General features: G+C 48.7%; 1 protein-coding gene across 1 annotated transcript in view; it reads right to left on the bottom strand.

Annotated features, from left to right (window-relative positions):
* Positions 1–13,150, bottom strand: part of UBASH3B (ubiquitin associated and SH3 domain containing B) — a 136,886-nt gene extending 123,736 nt beyond the window's left edge. Inside the window, exon 1 of the mRNA XM_066365304.1 lies at positions 12,672–13,150. Coding sequence (XP_066221401.1) covers positions 12,672–12,799 — 128 coding nt within the window. The 5' untranslated portion in view covers positions 12,800–13,150. The remainder of the gene's footprint in view (positions 1–12,671) is intronic.
* Between the last annotated feature and the right edge of the window lie 260 nt (positions 13,151–13,410).

The raw sequence follows: 13,410 nt of genomic DNA on the forward strand, positions 1-13,410 counted from the left end.
GGAAAGGGTTAATCTGACAACAGACCAGTTCATTCCTCCAGAACACAGAACCAAGATCTTGTTAGAAACTCATTTCTTTGAGGCAGACCCTGGATTCAGAGAAGTAACCCGATGTAGAAAAAAGAAATTGTGGTCCAGGCTGGGGTTAGGAGGCCTCAGCTCTACTTCTGTCAAGCTCTAGCAGTTGGTCTGGAAAAAGTGACCTCCTTGTCTTGTCTCATTTTACTGATAGGTAAAAAGGGAAAGTTGGACTAGATCATCTTTACCAGCAATTCTAGCTATACATGCCTGAGATTCTACATATGCAGGTTTTTTTACAAGTAAGGATACGTTATTTCAACAGGTATAGTGGAGTTATCCTAAACCTAGGGCAGAGATCTTATGAATTTTTTCACCCTAAAGCAAAATCTATCTTCCATCATCCATGACTCTCAAGTCAGGAGCAAGTGATTACTATTATGTAATTTCATATTAGAAACAGTCTACCCTCACCTGTGGTGGTGCAGTGGATAAAGCGTTGACCTGGAACACTGAGGTCGCCAGTTCGAAACCCTGAGCTTGCCTGGTTAAGGCACATATGGGAAATGATTCTTCCTGCTCCTCTCCCCCTCCTCTCTTTTTTTTTTTTCTCTCTCTCTCTCCCCCCACCCCACTCTAAAAATAAATAATAATAATAAAAAAGGAACAGTCTAGAAAATGAATATTTCTTTTTTTTCTTTTGAGAGGGAGAAGTCAACTCATTGTTCTACTTAGTTGTGCAATTGATTGTTTCTCATATGTGCCTAACCAGGATTCGAACAGGTGACCTCAGGCATGAAGCCAGTGACCTCAGGATCGAACCAGTGACCTCAGTGCTCTGGGATGATGTTCTATCCACTGTGCCACCCGCCAGAGCACTAACTAACTAACATATCTTGAGCACCTAAATTTACAACTGTATATTCTGTGTTTACATTTTCAGTGTCTACCAACCTTTAGAAATTCGATTCCCACAAACATACATGTAAAGTCCAACTTCCCTTTCTTTGGGGTAAATGTATTTTCTTCAACCTTGGTTCAGGGTATCCCAGTCCAAGGTCTTTCCCTTGTTTCCTCCTCCATCTTCCTTCCTCGACATTTCCTTCCACATCACCCAATACACCCATCACCTGTTCTTATTTCACACTTTGCCACTCGTCTCCAGGGTGCAGGTGAGTGAACACAGACCCAACTATGCAGAACAAGTTGTAACTTAGAAAAGTGGAGAAAACCTTTCCTCGGGGACACAGAAGTTGCTCCAGAGCCTGTCCACTGGCCCCCTCATGAATCTTGATGTCTTAGAGACAGAGCATAGATCTGCGGCATTCCTTGATGAGCTACTTCTGATGGAGAGGTGGCGGGGGCAGGAACTTGCTGGAGAGAAGATATTATAGAGGCAGGCTGAGATCTCAGCATCCTCTGACCAGAAAGAAGAGGAACTGAGGTGGTTTCTCAATTCAATGCTTTACCCACAGCACGGAATGTACTGACTGGCGTGCAGTGAGGATCAGGAAAGATTGATGGAATAATGAATGAAGGGTCATCTCAACAAGGCTAATCGCGTGACCTCAGTGTCCAGTGAGGTCAACTAAAGTGAGGGGGGGCATTTGGTATTAAGGTAAGAATGAGGGGGATAAATCTGTAAGTGGCATTTAGCAATAGGGGAATTCTAAAGGTCAGGTGATTCTTACACCAGAGGTTCCCGATAATGTCTTTTCACAGTCAGATCTCAGTCAGCAGTCTGTTTCAGAGCACAGACGCCAGCCTTCCGCAGAAAGAACACAGCTCAGGCTCCCAGGAGTTCGGGGAAGTGAGGAAAAGAAATGTGTTGTTAACTTGCATCTTTTTCATCAAATCCTCTCCTTCCTTGTCTTCTTCCAGGACATCTGTCATTTTGTTCTTTCCTGCCTCTCCAACCACTTCTCTTAGCCTCCTCCACCTGTTCTCTACTGCGAGCTTGCCCTGCAGAATTCCACCCCTGGGAGTTGGCTTCATTTCTTCTCTTTACACTCTGCCGGCTCATTACACCAATTCTAATGCCTTCTACTACCATCAGTTCCCAAGTTGCTATTTCTAGCCCTAACTTCTCCTCTGAGGTCCAGATCCCTATTTCCAATCGTATCTTTACGTGTTTTTAAACCCTAAAACACGCCTCAAACCAAAGTCGTCACCGCATCCTCTAAATCTAATCTCCCTCTCAAAATACCCTATTCTCTGTATGTTCGCTCTTGGTTAATATTGTCTCTGCCTTTCCATTTTCACAAGCTGTCAGTCTTAAACTGTCTTTTTGTACCCCCAGTCTTCACACCCAACAGATTATGAATCCTGTTAATTTGACTTCAGAAACATTTCTAAAATTGGACTCTTGTTCATCTTAATCCAAGTCTTATTAATCTTTCTCCTTAACTATCACAATCACCTTCCAACTGGCTTCCCTGACTAGGTTTTATTTGCTCCATTCTAGCCTTCTTTTTTCCCTTCTTTTCCAAATGAGAGGAAGGAGATAGAGAAACATACTCTCACATCTGCCCTGACCAGGATCCACCCAGCAACCCCTGTCTGGGGCTGATGCTCTGCCCATCGGGAGCCATGCTCGCAACTAAGCTATTTTTAGCTCCTGAGGCAGAAGCTTCATAAAGCTAACCTCAGTGGTTGGGCCAATGCACTTGAACCAATTAAGCCATGGCTGCAGGAGGGGAAGAGAGAGAGAGCAAAGGGGGAGCAGAAGTGGTGGAGAAGCAGATGGTTGCTTCTCTTGTGTTCTCCGACCAGGAATTGAATCCGGGACATCCACATGCTGGGTCAACGATCTACCACTGAGTAAACCGGCCAGGACCTCCATTTTCTTCTTTATACTGATTTCTATGCTTTAAAACGTTACTCTTCATAATCTCTGGGCCCAACTCATGTCTCTGCTTATCTCTCACTGCTCCTCTCTCCTTTCCTTCTCGACTGCCCACAGCCCCAGCGTGCCTTCCTGCACGCTGAATTTCACACTGTCCTCTCTGGCTGGAATGTCCTTCCCTCTCCTATGCCTAGAAAATCTGTTCATTGTTTAAGGTCTTAACCTCCTATGCTTTCCTCAACTTTACCACATTGCACTATCGTTTTTTTTCTTTTCCCCCTGTGGTCCCTAGAGAGCTTTTTTCAAACCTCTACTGTGGCACTGATTGTATTACATCATTTTTAATGCATTATATCACTTTTATGGTTGACATGCTTTTCTCTCTTGCGGAAGGCTGAGCCGCCATAGAAAAAAAACAGTCTTCACATCCCTAACAATTTCCTGGTGTTTAGTAAGTACTGAGTAAGTGTCTAATGGAAGAATGAATAAAATAATGTCCAAGCTAAACTTAGGCCCAACTATGGGCCAGCTGGGGTTTTTGTTTTTGGTTGTTTTTAGAGAGGAGAGAGAGAGAGAAGCATCAATTCATTGTTCCACTTAATTGGGCAATTGATTTCTTCTCATATGTGCCCTGATCAGGGATTGAACCAGCAACCTCGGGGGTCCAGCCAGTGCCCTCGGATTGAGCCAGCAACCTCGATGCTCTGGGATGGCCAGAGCTGGGTTTTGTTGTTGTTATTTTTTGTTTTTGTAGCCAAAATTTCTCCTTTTCTTTCTAAACTAAATAGTAACATAGTACCTAGTTGGGGTACAGGGGTTGGCGGTGAGAGAGAAGGTAGGAGGAAGATGAGCAAAATGACTCAAGAAAGCCATGTTTGCCTCCACCTCACCCCTGTGGTTAGGACTAAATCACCTGAACTGTCTACTGATCTTCCCGAACTCCCACCTCTTACACTGAAGACGAGATTGCTCTCATCATATTTGCACTTTAAACTTGACTTCGGGGCTCCGTCTGGTGACACTAATTGCCTCCTCTCCACACAAGTACTACATCTATCCTTTGTATCACATTGACCACATTTTATCATCATTCTCTATCTTCCACACTCCTTTGCCAGTTTCCTGAGGGCTGATGTTATATCTAATTATGTTTATAACCAACTGCTATTAGAGGTTATAATCTTGCCATATATACATAATAGTGAAGTGTCTGTGCATTAAAAAAAAAAAAAAAAGTGGCATAATCCAGAGAACTTGCCACAGAGATCAGACTGGTACAGTGTGTGTGTGTGTGTGTGTGTGTGTGTGTGTGTGTGTGTGTGTGTGTTGCCTTGTTCTTTAAAGATTTAAATTGTGAAAATAAAAGACTCCCAAGAGAAAAGTTCACTGTAGGTGGCAGCGGCCAAAGTCCCGGGGCAGAGAACTCTGCATCTTCGTGGGCAGTGCAGGGGGGACCTCTCTACCTTGCTAGCTGCACATGGTGAAGCTCTAAGAAGGCTGGAGGGAGAAGGGATGAGAAGAGAGAAGAGAAAGGGAGAGGAAACGCGACAGGAAATGGGGTAGGGAAGGAAAGCGAAGGGGAGCCCAGGGCATCACGGTTGACCTGGCTCCCAGGATGGGTAGAATCTGAGGAGGCTAAAGGAGGAGGAAGGATGGGCAGGCAGGCAATTCAAGGGCAGGTTGACTGAAAACATGAGACAGCGGAGGCCCCTGGTTCAGAACTCCAGGAACCCCCCGCAGTTCCTCACGTGTCTGTCTGTGTTTAAACAGACTGTACACAAAGGCAGCCATTGGAGGCAGATTTCTTTCCTACACTCTAAGTGCTTCCTACCCCAAGATAAGAGGATAAACATTGAGTGAGTGCATGCTCGCAGTAAATATTTTTGAATGGGGCACAGTCAGTTCGGAAGTAGGTTTATAAACAATGCTGTTACCTGATTTATGGAGAAGGTTTATTCAACAAAACCTGAAAAGAAACCCGAAACATTTGGCTGCCTCTGGCCATCTGTGCTGTCGGCTTCCCCTTGGCTTTTTCCGGACTCCTGTGAGCTGCTGCCGTGTTTCTTTCAGCTTCCCATTGTGTGTGGCAACAGCCCTGGTCCTGGTGGAGTTCATTGCCACTGTTGCTTTATGTACAAGAATGTTTAAGTTTCCACTGGGACAAAGGAACACAATGGGAATTGTTACACAAACAGCTGGTGATCTTGCAGGAGGAAAGATGTCCCTGTAATTTAAAAAGGTCCCCAGGGGCTGGGCTTGAGGCACCAACCTCCTCTCATGTTTAACTGGCACTTCAATCAGTTTGCAAGAAAGAACGCTATGTACCAATTTGAAAATTATACTAATGCATACTAGTTAAACAACTTCCCGCTGTTGTAATTGCCTCACATCTTTCTTGCTCTCCATTTATTTATTCTAGAATATCAACAGTCCTGAAGAGTTTTTCTTTAAAGGGAGAAGAGAATTTGACTATCAAGCTCTGGGGAGAAGAAAACTAAATACAAATTAAAACAGAAAAAACCAAACACTCAGAAACAAGAAAAGTATCCACAAAGCAGCAAAAATACATTTATGCTACCCCAAATTTGTCCATGTCACCACCAAGTCACCAGAATGACAAGGAACCTGAGAGGGGGGGTTGTTGGCTCTAACCCATTTTACAGGTGGGAACACTGAGGCCGGGAAAAAGAAAAGTATGTATATGAGTCCAAACAGCTGATCACTGAGATGAGAGTGAGAGCCCAGAGCCAAGACTGGTAAACTGAGTTTGGTTTCACTGGGTGTTACCACTGGGCTCCCTGTGTGGTGCGAGCCAAACCCAGAGCTTTTAGGCGGGCTGCAGAGTGTCACTCACCCAGGGTGCGAAATGGCAGGCTTGCACCTCAAAGGGTCACTGTGGAGGAGTTGCCGCCAGCTAGGGAAGGGCTGACATTAGAGTGCCACATCATAAAACTTGCCATTCATCTTTTCCACCCAAGAAATGCTCAGAACTTATTAGAATGCTGTGTATACACTAAGAGCTCAGACAATTACTGGATGTTCGTCTGAGGCTTTTTCCCATAAGCTTCATCCTTATAAATAGCACGTGGCAAAGAAAAAGATGGCAAAGTCACCAGGCAAATGGAGATGTTAGCAAGATGGACCAACAAAAAAGGGCATCACCTATCACACACCCGTAGTCTCTGACAGATGGTCCAGAGGACTGAAGCTGCTGCTCCATCTATCCATCCATCTTCCCGGAAGAGAAAACCCAGAGATTCTCCCATAAGCTCCTGGGTAATGCCCAGGGGCCCCTGGAAAAATCCTGCAATGAAGAAGACAAGGCTTTCAGTCCTGATGGGGACCACAAACATCTCACTCCCCCAGCAACACTCTATCCTGCTGGGACTGCCCATCACGGTGCAGGAGCCGTTCTTGAGTGCTCTTTTTAATTTCTTTTCCTCTCCAGGGTTAGAGTCTGATTCCATCTGAGACTAATCCAAAGACAACCATATGGCACTCCCTCACATCCCCAGCGCAGGCGACTTATTACAACCAGCAGCTTGGGTTGCTCTGGCCTGCTCCGGGTCTACCTCCACGAGGCCTGGCACCCCTGGGGGCACTCCACAGAGAGGCTTGGGGACAGAACTGAGGGGCCAAGGGACGCAAGGGGGCCGCCACTCTGCTCTCACTACTCTGCCCACAGTTCAGTGAGCAGAGGGGAAGGTTAGGTGGAGCGTAGTCCAGGCGACAAAGGACTCATGCAGAATAGCATCCCCTTCGGAGCAGCGGCACACTTACCTCCTACAGGGGCTTATTGAACACCAGGCACTTGCCAAGTCTCTGCTGGAAAAGCACCGCTGGCCATCACAACAGTTCTCTGAGTTAGGTACTGTTATTGTCCCCCTTTACAGACAGGGAAACTGAGTCTTAGTATAGTCAGCACCTTGCCCAAGGCTACCCAGCTGCCATAAATTGACTTTTGGGTACCAGGCAGATAATGATGGGGTCTCTTCAGTTGATGGTTGCCAAGAAGAGGGACACGCCCTCACACACACACCAGATGCCTACTGGGATGGGGTGCAGCCGACACCACTGTCGCTGGCAGGAGCAGAGCTGGTGGGGGGACACTCTGCAGGACTCCCTCGTTCTGTTGTCTCTCTGAAAAGCAAACCCTTCCACTTTGAGAATTACTGTCCACTCTGTGAAAAGCAGCTAGAGTTTGAGACAGCCGAGGACAGCGTGATGACAAAAACCAGAGGACAGAGTCAGCAGCAGGATGTGTGACACTTAATCTCCTGAACCTCAGCTGTCTCATGAGATTATCATGTCTGCGACTTGATAGTGATTATGTACAGGAATCTGCTTTGTAATCTCAAAAGTGGTCTAAAAACCCAAGGTATTATGAGAATGCAACAGAATTTTCATAGGAGCTGTGTACAAAGGTTAGAATTATGTTTTATTAGCACATTAAAATGCATCAAGATCTGCTCAGGAATAACAAAACTCCTGATGCATGTAGTATCATGCACAGGTCTCAAAAATGTTAGAAAAGAAGCCAGCCAGGCACAAGAGTACGCATTGTATGATTCCACCTATATGCAAGTCTAGAAAATGCCAACTAAGCTGTAGTGGCAGAAACCAGGTCATTGTTGCCCAGGGATGGGGTGGAGAAGAGATTGACTGCAAAGGGGCACAAAGCAACTTTTAGGGGTGAGGGATGAGGGACATGTGCTGTGTCTTGTGCTGGTGACTTCACGTGTTCACATACGTCAAAACTGATCAACCCTTTGTACCTAAATTAGACCTTGATCAAGTTAAAAAAGAGCTCACGTCAAGATTATTTCCTTCTGAACAGGGACCTTTCTGTAGCCGGGAAAGTTCACTGGACTTACAGTTCTGGCCTGATGCTGCATGGAGACACAGCCCCACACCAGGTAGGTCCCTGAGCTCCTCGCAGCCTTGGGTCTCATTTATAAAATGAAGCTTTTGTTGTGTGCTTTACTTTACAGGCCTGCTGTTTTGATCATGAGGGATATTAGGTGCATGTGAGAACAATTTTTCAACTGTAAAATAACACATAAATGTAAGGGAGTGTGTGGTGGCTGGTCACGTCGGGTGGGTGACCTTGCCCTATGCACCTATAAGACCTGTTCAGCTCCAGTGGACCGTGGGTTCTTCTCTTTCTACCCAACATCGCTGAGAAAGCAGCTGTAGCCCTGCCCAGAATGAGCCACAATTCAAAAATCCTGAGTTGATCAAATACTTGCAGGGAATCCAACCAATGCCAATCACCAGGTAAGCTGGAGAAGGCCAAAGAAAACTGGATATTTTAATTCATAGGCTCTGCAAATTGTTTCCCAATCCCTTGTGCAGACAGCTTTCAGCTGCTTTTATCTTTGTGCAGTGAGGCATCACTAATGCAGCTTCCTGTCCAGAGCAAAGGCAAAGGCACTCCTTCGAGCTCCTTCCTTCTGCCACGTCTTACTCTAGAGACATTGTTCAGATATTCTCTGAACAATCCTAACAGCACACGTGAATCCTTAACAGGGACCTCAACCACCATCTCACATCTTCATTTTCTTCCAATCCAACACAATAATGCCCTAATTATATCTATCTTGTATCCAGACTATACTTTTAACTTCTCCACTTCCCTTCCTGCCCTGATACCATTTTGTCGATACAAAGCCCTGATAGTTACACAGGACTGCCATGCACAGAAGCAGGTCGGGATATGGGTTCAAGGGGTTAATGCTTAAGTGTCAGTCAGAAGCTGAACTAGAACTTCATCTGACCCCTGTCACGTCACAATGTCCTTTTGCAAGATTATATCTCTCAATCATTAGGAAACATTCTAAAGCCACTGGCCCCCGATAAAGTACTAGCCACGGGCAGAACCAACAAACTCACCAAAATAAGACAAGAGTCAGGGGCCCTGACTGGTTAGCATAGTTGGTCAAAGTGTCATCTGAAAACTCCAAAGTTGCAGGTTTGATCACCAATCAAGGCACATAAGGGAAGCGACCAATGAATGCATAAATGAATGGAACAACAAATGAATGCTTCCCCCCCCCTCTAAAATAAATCGATACATTTATTAAGAAAAAAAGAAAAGAAAGAAAAGAGGCAGAGTTGTATCAGCCAGGACTCCTCAAATTCGTCGTTCAGTGACTGGCTCCCACAGTTGGCCTCTAGCTAGAGAAGAGATAAGAGATGAGAGCCTCACTCCCCAGAAACCACAGAGGCCAGCAGGGGCAGAGCATAAAATTAGTAGGGTTCTACAAAGCGACAGCTCTGTCAGGGTTCCTGTGTCGCCTTCTCCGGGGATATGTCCCCCAATGTCCTGGCCCCAAGCCCCCTGCGGCCTCTTCCTCAGGCCTTTGCTCAGCACACACACTCTTCCTTTTCCTTCCCACCGCCCTCATGCCTGTCTTGACAAAGCTGGTCCTTTATTTTTAGAACTTTTGGACCAGAGCAGAGCTATTAGACACAGAAATAAAAACAGAGGATAGGCTATTTTGGCCCCTTTAAAGTTTTCTTCCTGAGGCTTCCCTAACACTTCCTTACCTTCTGCTTGTTTACATACACACACGCATGCACCATAACAATCACCCTTCCTCCATCCTTCTCCATGTGGCTGGTTCTTCCACAGCTGCGTCCAAGTTGGGCTAAAGGTCCTAAGGTGGGATGGGCAAAGTCCAGTCCAGCTACAGGGGAGTACTGAGCTGGAGAGAACATACCCTGAGGCCATCTGCTAGCTCAACAGGTTCCCTGCAGCCCTGTCAAGCAAGCACTTAAGAAGCAAGAACAGATTAATCCTGTCCCCTTCACAGGGAGTCAGTGGGGCCCTGAGGGGTTAAACAACTCACCCAAGACCACAGCCCTGAACAAGCTGGAATGGGACCTGGGCCTAGCTGGCCGCTGAGCTCGCTGACTGCCCACCCAGAACCCAGTGGGTGGTCCCTTCTTGCCACTGTGCAACACCAGACCCAGTCATACCCAGCCACAAACCAGAGCCCACCACGCCGGCTGCCACTGTTCTCTCTTCAAAGAGCCATGTTCCAGACACTGTTCCCAACCCTCGGTCTCCTCACAGCCCAGGCATCCTGGTCCCAGGAGGCCAGCTCTGCTCTCTCCTGCTTTCAGTGTCCTCACGTCTTTTCCCCCAGGCTGAAGACATAAAAAGGAGACTTCTCAGGCACTAAGCTTGACACCCCTGCTCCCTTTCTTCTCAACTCTCCCAAATAAAGTTAAAAGTCTGCTCTCTGAAATCTCAGATGGCTGCGGGGACAGGTCTCTCTTCTTACCAACCTGAGCTGTTATGAAGGGGAAGGCTAACCGATTGGCCTTTCTAGGTTGAGTTGGGAGAGATGCCAGCTGGGGTGGGGAGCAGAAATAGGTCAGGTGATTGTCAAGGGCTCAGCCCACTTGGAGGCAGAGAATTTGAAGGAGACAAAATCTTCCTCCCACCTAGCCTATTTCATCATGGCCCACTCTATTACCTTTTCAGTAGAGAGGCAGAGCCAGAAACTATGATCGTAGCTGTGATAGGCTGAATGATGGCCCCTTAAGATATCCATGTCCTAGTCCCTGAACCTGTGAACATTACCTTATGGGGAAAAAAATAAAAGTAGTTTGCAGATGTGATTAAGTGAAGGATCTTAAAATGGTGAGATTATCCTGAATTATCTGAGAAGGCCCTATTTATAATCACAAGTGTCTTTACAGGAAAGAGAAGGAAATTTGACATGGACAGAAGAGAAGATAATGTGACCATGGAGACAGAGATTGGAGTGATGCAGCCACAAGCCAAAGAATGCCAGCAGCCACCAGGAGCTGGAAAAGGCCAGGGATGGATTCTTCCCTAAAACCTCCAGAGGGAGCACCGCCCTGCTGTTGCCTTGCTTTCAGTCCAGTGACACTGATTTAGGGCTTCTAGCCTCCAGAATTGTATGAGAGAATAAATTTCTATTGTTTTAAGCCACCCAGTTTGTAGTAACTTGTCACAGCAGTAGCCACATTTACTTGTTATATCCTGGCCCTGGATATGAGGCCTATGCTAAGCAGCCACACTGCTTACTGTTGTGATCTGGAACAAGTCATATAACCTCTCTAAACCTGTTTCCCAATTCATAAAATGGGTATATAGCTTCCTTTCTCACTGGCTGGCTAGGATAATAAAATGAATACTAGGTAAAGTGCTTGGAACTATACATAGCAAGTGCTCAGTAAATGCTAGCTAATATGAGGTATCAGGGTTTGAACAAGTCAGAATGAGACCATCATCCTAACATATCAGGACATGGACAAGGCCTCCCCAACATAGTAAAAAGATGTACCTTTAAAGCCAGTTCGAACAGCGAACACAATGGTCTGAGTAGTTAAGTATTTCTTCCCTTAATTAAACAGGTCCTAACACCAGCCTCGTTTCTTAAAGGGAAAATGCCTCAGACTGTGCCAATTCTGCAACACTGCTCAGCAGACTTCCTGGCCCCTCCGTCCCATTCGTAAAGAGAGCTGTCTGTGCACATGCATCATCCATAGGAAGGACTCAGCTTTCAGCACCCACACCTGACACAGCTCTGCAGAGCCTGCAAGGTCTTCTTCCTGCAGCTTCGATATCATGAACTACTGGAGCCTCAGTGCTTGGAAGCCAATGGGTGACGGAAATATCAGTCCATTTCTGGGCCTTCCAAGCAGGTTGGGTGAAGTAAAAAATTTGGGGTCTGCTTTGATTAGGAGGTTACAGCCAGGTTAATAAAGAATAAACAAGGTTTGCCCAGAGGGTAGGAAAGGGAAACCGAAAAAAAGTTTCATTGACTTTGCCTTCCTAATAAAGTTTGCCCAACTCCCCCTTCAGGTAATGTAATTCAAAGAAGCAGGGTGCAACAGGATCCCAGGCAGTGTGCCCCACCTAAGAAACCTGCAGGCATCCAAGGAAGAAGGGCCTGGCCACCCGCCTTGGCTTCCTCCCAGGCAAGGTTCCAGCCTAGATGCCCAGCTTGAGAAGACTCCTACTATTGCTGCCGCCTCTTGCTGGCTGCCAGACCTCTTCGCAGCAGGCTGCAGGGGCGGCCACCTGCGCTCTCGGCACTGGCCTTCTCCGCCCTCCAGGGGAAGAAGGATGAGGGAGGACAGCTCCTCTCCTTACTCTCAGGTACCCACAGATTTCTGCACTGCTGTCACCGCTGACGAGAACCGAGAACTCAGGTCCCCAGGAGGAATTGCTTCTCCTCATTTCTTCCTCCCTATCAATGAATACGCAGCAACGCCTACGCTCCCGCTCCTCCTGCTCCTCCTGCTCCTCCTACTCCGGAGGGAGACCGAACCGGAGAGCAGCATCCGGAGCTGGAAGCCGCTGCAGTGGGAGTGCCGGCCTCCCGGTTCGGCTGTCCCTTTTCCTTTCCCAGCCATCAAGAGGATACCGAGCCAGCCTAGCGCTCCGGATCGCTTCGAATCTTCAGTGGGGTCCCGCCCCCCAAGAGCTAGGCGCTGGGGACCTCGGGGAGCCCGCAGGACACCGGCTTAGCCCACCGGCGGAGGTCAGGCGCTCGGCATGGTACCCAGGACTCGAACCCGGTTCCCTAGCCCTTGGGCATGCCTCACCATAGGCACTCCCAGCAAGCCCCCAGCCCAGCGCTCCTGCGCGGCGTCTTCCCCTGCACCCCCGCCCGAAGGGGATGCGCACCGGACTGTGCGCGCCCATCCTACCCTCAACCGGACGTGGGCAGCGGGGACAGCAGGAACTGGGAGGCGAGCCGGAGCGAAGCCGAGGGCCGGCAGGAGGGGCGGGAGGGGGCGCAAGGCTGCGAGCGCCGCCACTTACGCGCGGGATCTGGGGAAGCCCATGGACAGGAGCACGTCCAGCGCAGATCCATGCTTGATGATGCCGGGACGCTGCTGGCGGTCCCTCCGCGGGATGACTCTGCTGTACAGCTCCTCTCTCGCGGCCATGCCGAGCGCGCTGGGGTGGCCGTGCTGAGCTCAGCGGCCAGCCATCGCCGGGGAAGGCGCCCACGCCAGATCGCCCGGAGGGAGGAGGGACCCTGGATGGGGTCGGGCAAAGGGTTCAGGGCCGAGAGCCGGGAGGGAGGCGGCGGCGGCGGTGGCGACGCTCGGAGCTCCCCGGGTGTCGAGATTCTGACGCTTCCTGGTGAGGCCACCGGAGCCAGAGCTGCCGGCGAGCGGCTTCGGCCGGGCCAGCCGTCAGCTACTCGGGCCTCCCGGTGCCCCCAGCGCGGCGCCTGCAGCGGCTTTGCTCCTCCGCCCCCTTCCTTCTCCTCTCCCAGCAGTCCGGGAATTTGCAATGAGTAATTTTTGAATGGATCAAAAAGGAATAGGAGCCTTGTAGGCTGGCCCTGCCTTGCCTGCGCCGGGCCCCGCCCCTCTCTTAAAGCGGCCGCCCCGCGCGAGGCTGCCTGAGGCGGGGCTCTGGCGGTGAGTCCCTTGCTGCTGAGCTGAAGGTTCGAACCAGGGAAGGCTGCCTTGTGTGCATTGGCATCGGCGAGGTGCTCTCAATGCCCCAGCCTTCTCCGTAGTTTGCATATAGGGCCGACTGGGCCTCA

The sequence above is a fragment of the Saccopteryx leptura genome, chromosome 2, assembly GCF_036850995.1.
Source record: "Saccopteryx leptura isolate mSacLep1 chromosome 2, mSacLep1_pri_phased_curated, whole genome shotgun sequence".
In the NCBI taxonomy this organism is placed as follows: Eukaryota; Metazoa; Chordata; class Mammalia; order Chiroptera; family Emballonuridae; genus Saccopteryx; species Saccopteryx leptura.